At 36.1% G+C, this 8,797-nt stretch overlaps 1 protein-coding gene across 1 annotated transcript in view; it reads left to right on the top strand.

Moving 5' to 3' along the window:
• Window positions 1–3,314: 3,314 nt before the first annotated feature.
• The window catches only part of LOC116718462 (adhesion G-protein coupled receptor G5-like), a 90,546-nt gene continuing 85,063 nt past the window's right edge, over window positions 3,315–8,797 (top strand). Inside the window, exons 1-10 of the mRNA XM_032560440.1 lie at window positions 3,315–4,357; window positions 5,699–5,743; window positions 5,821–5,907; window positions 7,162–7,206; window positions 7,284–7,370; window positions 7,445–7,519; window positions 7,797–7,841; window positions 7,924–8,005; window positions 8,115–8,256; window positions 8,635–8,748. Coding sequence (XP_032416331.1) covers window positions 4,201–4,357; window positions 5,699–5,743; window positions 5,821–5,907; window positions 7,162–7,206; window positions 7,284–7,370; window positions 7,445–7,519; window positions 7,797–7,841; window positions 7,924–8,005; window positions 8,115–8,256; window positions 8,635–8,748 — 879 coding nt within the window. The 5' untranslated portion in view covers window positions 3,315–4,200. The remainder of the gene's footprint in view (window positions 4,358–5,698; window positions 5,744–5,820; window positions 5,908–7,161; window positions 7,207–7,283; window positions 7,371–7,444; window positions 7,520–7,796; window positions 7,842–7,923; window positions 8,006–8,114; window positions 8,257–8,634; window positions 8,749–8,797) is intronic.

The raw sequence follows: 8,797 nt of genomic DNA, 5'->3' as shown, positions 1-8,797 counted from the left end.
GTCGTTGATGTTCCCAAAAGCTAATAATGTTACATGAAATACCCAATGATGCGTTCCATTCAATTATTACACTAATGAACAACACGTAGAACACATGAAATCGTTGACTTGGATTTCATTTTTGAAAGACATTTAAATTAATTGATGAAGAAAAAAACATATGCAACTTTTTTTGTTTTGTTTACATGGATATCATATTTTCCCTGGTTTGGTAATATTTTAGTATTATTTTGAAGGTGAATCTATTACCTGGAGTTCGACACAAACCACCCCTCACTGTGGTTCCACCACAGAGCTCAAACTGTCACACAATGCAAATAAAGGCTGCTGGAAAGATAGGCTAAAGTTAAACAGTGTTTGAAAAGGTGACCGCGCCCGTAATTCATTAACCAGCCTGAACTTCTTGAACATTTTCAAACATTTTTCCTTGTTACAGCCACAAAGGCTCTGTTATGACCATGTGATGTTTCAGTTTTTCTTTTTTTTTTAAAATAAATTAGCAAAAATTACTACATTTCTGTTTTTATCTGTCAAGATGGAATGCTGAGAGTACTTTCATGACAAATAATATTAACTTTTTTGATTTTTAGCAAAGAGCTGCAATGAAACAGAATAAAACAATTTAAAGGGGGATCTGAATACTTTCTGTACCCATGGTATCCTCAAAACTGTTTCATTTTTGCAATCAGAAAAAAAAACTCTGTGGAAAATTTGGAGAAACAAAAGTTGTCTTCATTCACAGCATAATTGCAGGGCTGTAGAAATATAATTGCTGAACAAATATTGCTTCCAGCCAGTCCTATGTGACAGCAGTACTGCACACATTGATCTTTGGATTGACGAGACTTTTAATTGTTCCAGTAGAACAGCTATTTACCCGCTGCTGTCTGACAAATGGAAACTTTTCAGGAAATGAAAAGAAATATTTGCATCTAAATGCAAATTCATCCTGTTTGGTCAAAGTAACAAGTACTGCGTGATAGTGCTCACTAAAGCAGTGTCATTAAAACCTCAGTCAGTTGTGAAGGGTGATCAATAGAGTTAAAAATTAAACACAATGACTAAAGATGGAGACGCAAGGTTTCTGCTGGACGGTGACAAACTGATGTGTCTTATGTACTACTGCCCTCTACTGTTGGGAATAGTGAAGTATTTTTCTCACCTCAGTGCCACGAAATCCATTTTACCGACTCATTCCTACGGCTTGTGAAAACATTACTCTTCCCTGTCTCTTTATTCAAATTAGTAGCAAACTTTCATGGCGAATACACTATCTGAGTTGTTACCTATATAAAAACAGGACAGACTAGTCACTGACATTTAGAGAAGAACATTTCCTTCTCTAAATGCTTTGACTTTTACACACGAAATGTGATTTACATGTTTTTAGATCCACTTCCTCCACAGTTGTTGAATCCCAACTATTTCAGACACAACTTGCTCTCCCATCTGTTCAGAGGTAGGTTATGTTTCTCTTTATGTTTACCCTGTATAAATAAATGATATGTACTAGTATACTAAGATCAGACTCCAAGTAGTTTTTTTTCAGCAAGTGCACAGAAATTATATATAGATATACAATGTTTTGTGACTGAATCAGGGCTTTACCAACTGCAGTTACCTTAACTGATTACATGTCTGGTGTAATTATGATAAATATTTTTTAAAGGATGTCAAACAGCACTTCTGGTTTTATTCCTAAACATTTTATCTTCTAAGATGATACTCTTTAAGAAAATGTTTAGTATTATTTCAGTTTGATAAACAAATCAAAAGACAGTTCACACATTAACTATTTTCTCTGAGGTTACGATTCGGAAATCCTGAAAACAGACTGCTTCTTGGCAGTGTTATTATTGTGCATAATCTTTATTCACAATTGATTTTTCTTTTATATTGTTTCATTACTCTTTGAGGTGCCTGTCTTTTAATGTAAAAAAACAAACAATCTTTGTGTTACAAGAGACCTTCAGGCTCTCTTAGTCAAGTCAGCCAACGAAGGCTGCTGTGGTCAGTTTGAACAATAAAACCTACTTTCTAAGAAGTCTATAAGACACTGCTGGCCCTCCTATTGCAGCACAAGGGCCAGTTTATAGTGGTTGCCCTTCGCCAGATATATATATATATATATATATATATATATATATATATATATATATATATATATATATATATATATATATATATGACTGGGTGACAGAGGAACATCTCTAGAATGCTCTCATTCCAATCAGAGCTGATGTTTAATTTCAAAATAAAAGCCTTTTAAAATGACATGTTTAGAATGGGCTCTTTGCACCTGCCGCGCTGATGTCACAACCGCATGCGCAAATGCGGCTCTCTTTTTTCCGCTTTGAGTTACCATGACAGTTAGAAAAGACAAAGTCTTATTTCAGACGCAAATAAAACAATACTATGAACATTGCTGTCTTCCTAATATAATGGGATTTTAAGGTTTCATGGATTTCCAAGACGGTGGCTTGTAAATATTCGTTGCTACCAGTTAAAGCTAACACCGCACAGTAAAGTTTACAGCCTTCACTTCACCCCGGATCAACTTGTTCAGCCTAAAGAAGAAGGTAAAGGAGCCTCCTGTGTTATTTCCATGGAATCACTTCTGTATTCAGCCTGAAAGAGTTTATGGGAACGAGAGAGCAGACCAGAGCCAGACAGCCGAGCTACTGATCCGCCTGTACACACTGCTGTAAACACCGTCCTGCTTCACAAGAAACATGCAAAACTAATAAAGTGAAATAACATGGAGACCTTAAGGAACACGGCCATATTTTTTCTAAAAGCAACAACTCTGAACCTGAACAGTCAGCTGAACTAGAACTCTGACACCAGAGCTGCTCTACTGTTAAGCTATGGGCTTGTTGTTCCTCAGGCTTCAGAAGCAAAAAGCCTGAACCGTAAAATCCCCGTTACTTGGTCTCTGACACTAACGACAATAAACGCACGTAATATACTTGAAAACAAGGTAAAAACATTGTCCGTTAATGAATGATGAAAAATGTTTAGATACTTAAATAGCATATTTTTACAAGAAAAATGTCTAGCATAAGCTAAAGCTAATGTTAGCCACAAAGTTTAAAGAAAGTAAAACTCATCTTCGTATCTGTGTATAACGAGGCGAACATCTTAAAACCTTTCTCTAGATTACTTGTCGGGGCTTCGGATTGATGTACATCATTAATTGTTACTTTGGACAAGCCCTACAAACACCCAGTGTAAAGAGCCTTTTTCAATAGATCGGAAAAGATTGAGCTGCTTTTCCCTGAACGCGGAAGCTGAGGTGCAAAGAGCCCATTTTAGTTTTACCAAAGTTGACATACACATTGTTGAAAAACACTTGGCTTCTCTCACTTCTCGGTGACAGGGCGACACCTTTAAAACACAACCAGCAAATGTCAATGCGATCTGATGTACACTTTCAAAATACAAGTCTATTAAAGGAGGAGGTTTTTACTTTTTTCCCCTAAGTTGCCGTGCTTATTGCTGAAAAACTCTCTGTTTCCAGCGACTTTTCCCACTTCTGGGTGACAGAGGAACACCTCTAGGACACAACCAAAAAATAAAGACATCTTATTTTAATAGGCTTTTATTTTGAAATTATACATCAGATGTGGTTGACATTTGCTGGTTTTGTTCTAGAGGTGTCCCTCTGCCACCGAGAAGTGAGAGAAGTCGCTGGAAACAGAGAGTTTTTCAGCATTGCTCAATGTCCCCATTATTTCTTTTTGCAACTGCATAAATACAAAGTCTAAATTTGGAGCCTTTGGAAATCTCCTTGCAGTAGATCAAACATGAACTGGATGTGAGCTTTCAACTGAAAGGAGCTTGTAAATTAGGGTGCTGTAACGTCTTATGCCGTGGCGCATGTGAAAATCGAGTGTGGGCTGGTTTTACTGTCATTTTCGAAGAGGCGGCCAGCTTTACCGCAGTCTGACACGACGTCCCCATTGCTTCCCTGTTGTTGAACTGTAATGTCTGCCTTGCTCTTTCTCACGGTCATGCTGAGACTGTAAGGAGGGTTACAAAGCTATGAATTGGCATTGAATTGCTGTGACCAACAATTGTATGGCAGACTGGAAAATTAAAGAGCTATACAGTCTTAATTCTCATTTCTTTTAAGCTATATTATTGCCTATTTTAAAAGTAAACGGAGATTTGTACCTAAATAATTGTCCATTTTACAGGATGAAGTGTTTTGGCATTTTTATCCTTTGGTGGCCGACGTTGTTTATTGCATTCCATGTCACGGGACGTATACCTTCATCATTAGCAACCAACATCACTATAAACCAAAGTCAGATTGTAGCATGTAATAATGGTCTACATCATAATCAAACAAAAAGTAAGTTGCAATCTGTTTATCTCTCTCTCTATCTTTATTTTTTTTTTGGTATGCACATTCATTCAAATGTTTTTAAAGTTGGACAAATTTACATACACCGACTAAATCATACAACACAACACTTGGTGGTAGGACTTTGTCCCAGAATAGCTGGATATCTAGTTTGATTCCATCCACTTCTGTCGTTGTGTCCCTGGGCAAGACCCTTCAACCGCTTGGCTGCTGGTGGTGGTTGGAGGACCAGGTGGCGCCAGTGCATGGCAGCCACCCCTCTGTCAGACTACCCGACGCAGCCGTGGCTACTGTCGAGTAACTTGCCACCATCAGTGTGAATATGTGTGTGAGTGGGTGAATGAGAGAAAGTAGTGTGAAACGCTTTGGGGTCCTCTGGACTTGATAAAGTGCTATAGAAGAATAGGCCATTTATCTTTACTTGTTTGCATCAAAGTTCTTATGTTTCCAAACATTTTTGGTATTAGGAAAGTATTTTACTCTGAATCAACATAGGGTTTAATATTATGGTAGTTCTGCACAATAAATCAATTTCAACCACAACGCTATACTTGGTCTGAACCCAGGCAAATATCTAGGTACTAAATTTTCATTCATATGCAACACTGATATATTTTTTTTAATTCTTTATTCTCACATGCGGATACCTAAAAGCAGACTGCTGAAAACAAATCTTTGCTTAATGGTTGAGCTCCGAAATTTGACTGAAACATTGTAAGCAGGCTATTATTATCTCAATGCTCAAACCATTGTTTATCAATCATTATTTTTCAGGAATGTTTAGATAGATTAGGTGTTAGTCTGTAACTGATGCATAATTGGAGCAGATTTCTTGGGTAAAGGCCAAAGGCTTATTTACAGCAAACATTTTTATTAGTAAAGGGTATGTATCCATTTACTAAAATAATTAATACAACAAACATAAGCATATCTGAGGGTTAGATATTTTACACAATTCCAAGTATCATTTAGCCAAGAACAAATTGACAAAATCAGATTGCAAAAGTCTACACTGCAGACTTCCTCATCAACTCCCCACACTGCCATCTGCAAAAATTCTCTTGACGAATTTTCTTTAAGTGACACAGTGCTACATCCTAAATGCACAAGGGAGCATTATAGGATATCCTTCTTCCCATTATTTGTCAGAATGCATTGTGTCTATATATATATAGTGAAGTCTTAGGGCATTTTTATTAGACACTCAATTAGTTTGTCTCTTATACAGTAGACCAAACTACAAAGAAAATTGTGGAGGGCCCATTGTTGGTCAGGGGCCCTTGGAATTGTCATAACTTTTCCCCCCTATTCTGCCTACAACATCTCTAGGAACAACAACTGCGACACCTCTGAAGACGACAAAAACCTCATCAGGTATGTCTGAAGAGACATAACGTAACCGAGTCTAATACTTTATTATTAGACACTCAGTTAGTTTGTCTCTTATACAGTAGACAAAACTACAAAGCCTACTACATCTTCGTCAACAACAGTGACACCCCTGACGACGACAGAAGTAACACTTCAAACCACGTTAGGTATGTCTGAAGAAACATGATGTAACCGAGTCTAATACTTTATTATTAGACACTGAGTTATTTTATCTCTACAGAGACACCTACGGTACCTTTGGGAACAAGTTTGTCACCACTGACAACAACGGAATTAGCAAGTCAAACTATGTCAGGTATGTCTAATAAAATAAATCTTAAAATTTATAAGACAGAGTCTTATAAATCTCTGTCTTATAAAGACAGAGATTTATAAGACTCGGTCTTTAGTTTGGTTTTTTAAAGAAAAAAAACCAAACTAAAATTTAAAATTAAAATAAGAGCAGATCAGTTCACTGCAGATCAGTTTTGTTCTATGAACAAAAAAAGAAAATTGTGGAGGGCCCCCTGTTGGTCAGGGGCCCTTGGAATTGTCATAACTTTTCCCCCCTATTCTGCCTACAACATCTCTAGCAACAACAACAGTGACACCCCTGACGACGACAGAAGTAACACTTCAAACCACGTTAGGTATGTCTGAAGAAACATGATGTAACCGAGTCTAATACTTTATTATTAGTCACTCAGTTATTTTATCTCTACAGAGACACCTACGGTACCTTTGGGAACAAGTTTGTCACCACTGACAACAACGGAATTAGCAAGTCAAACTATGTCAGGTGTAGTTTCCTAAATAAAGGAGCCATAAGCTTGACGCTCTCCGTCTTTCCCATTCGGTCCACTTGATGACGAAAACGACAAAACCAAAAAAAGGGACTGGATCCTCTTAATATAGTTGAATGGTTTACTTCAGAAGTAATAATAAAAACGGTACAAAGGTTACCTTTCCACAAAAAATAAAGAGAAACGACAATTTAAAAGGACAGGGAGTGAAGTCAAAAAACTGTGTGGCTCCACTCCAACTGCCCAACTCACTCTGGCTAGCCACACCCTAAAATCCTTAATTCCAATTAGATATGCAAATTTTCAAGACTTAAGTGTAGTCAAATATAGTAAATTACTATGCAATAGATTTAACTAGTTATCATTTTTATCCAAATAAACAAATTATAATAAGAAATATGAACATAACTTATCCTAAAGTCTGAATGAACAAAAACTGAATTTAGGCTTCTACATCAGGTATGTCTAATAAAATAAATCTTAAGATTTATAAGACAGAGTCCCATTTTTTTATTTCTATGAACAAAAAAAAAGAAAATTGTGGAGGGCCCCTTGTTGGTCAGGGGCCCTTGGAATTGTCATAACTTTTCCCCCCTATTCTGCCTACAACATCTCTAGGAACAACAACTGCGACACCTCTGAAGACGACAAAAACCTCATCAGGTATGTCTGAAGAGACATAACGTAACCGAGTCTAATACTTTATTATTAGACACTCAGTTAGTTTGTCTCTTATACAGTAGACAAAACTACAAAGCCTACTACATCTTCGTCAACAACAGTGACACCCCTGACGACGACAGAAGTAACACTTCAAACCACGTTAGGTATGTCTGAAGAAACATGATGTAACCGAGTCTAATACTTTATTATTAGACACTGAGTTATTTTATCTCTACAGAGACACCTACGGTACCTTTGGGAACAAGTTTGTCACCACTGACAACAACGGAATTAGCAAGTCAAACTATGTCAGGTATGTCTAATAAAATAAATCTTAAAATTTATAAGACAGAGTCTTATAAATCTCTGTCTTATAAAGACAGAGATTTATAAGACTCGGTCTTTAGTTTGGTTTTTTAAAGAAAAAAAACCAAACTAAAATTTAAAATTAAAATAAGAGCAGATCAGTTCACTGCAGATCAGTTTTGTTCTATGAACAAAAAAAGAAAATTGTGGAGGGCCCCCTGTTGGTCAGGGGCCCTTGGAATTGTCATAACTTTTCCCCCCTATTCTGCCTACAACATCTCTAGCAACAACAACTGCGACACCTCTGAAGACGACAAAAACCTCATCAGGTATGTCTGAAGAGACATAACGTAACTGCTAATAACAAAATAAATCAACAAATAAAATAAGATTTCATAATTTATCTTGCAGGAACTGCGGATGCCAAAAAGGCTATAGAAGACTTATCCTTAGACTTAAAGAACAAAGACTATGATTATAACGACATTGTTAGGTAAATATTTGAATTCTTATCAGAAAATATATTTTTATATTTTATATTATTGTGTGGATTATTTGCAAAATAAACTGAACTCATTTATTTTCTTGCATTTTCCCACAAGAAACATTGAGAATCTAGAACAAACCCTAGAAAAAACGGACGTGAATGAAACTACATACCTATCAAGTGACGTTGTCGACATCCTCCTATATAAAAACACAGATGATTTCAAAGGTCTTGAAATTCAAGCAAATAACACAGAGGTAAAAAAAAAAAAAAAAAAATTCAGTGCAGTAAAAAAAAAAAAAAAGTAAATGTATGTTTGTATGGTAGAGAAGAATTAAAAAATTAAACAATAGTGAGCTTCTTATTAACATTTAAAACATAGATTACAACAGGAGATCCCTTCAATGTTTGGTCCAGGCGTTGTTTCGGTCTTTTGCAGTTGTCTCCCTGGAAAATCTGGGACAACTTAGGTTCTTGTAACATAATAAAAAAGTAAAGAAACTAAAACAAAAACTAAACAATATTCCAACAAGATTTTTTTTCAAAACAACTGTCCTTGTCGACAAATGTGACTGCATTATGCTATCATATGTAATTCAGTGAAATGTTTCTGCTTTTATTTTTCATCAATATAGGCCAGGGTAAATGCCTCTGTGTTGAACATTAAAGTGAAGATTCGCATACCGACAGAGTTCAACCTTCAGAAGAATGATAAAGTTGTTTTCTCCATGATTACATTGCCAAATAATGTAAGTGACTACACTTTCCATTCTGTTCAATATTGACATACAGTATGTA

Source organism: Xiphophorus hellerii, chromosome 4 (genome assembly GCF_003331165.1).
Source record: "Xiphophorus hellerii strain 12219 chromosome 4, Xiphophorus_hellerii-4.1, whole genome shotgun sequence".
NCBI classification, from domain to species: Eukaryota; Metazoa; Chordata; class Actinopteri; order Cyprinodontiformes; family Poeciliidae; genus Xiphophorus; species Xiphophorus hellerii.
Note: the sequence above shows the minus strand (reverse complement) of the source record. Positions and strands in the feature narration are given on the sequence as shown.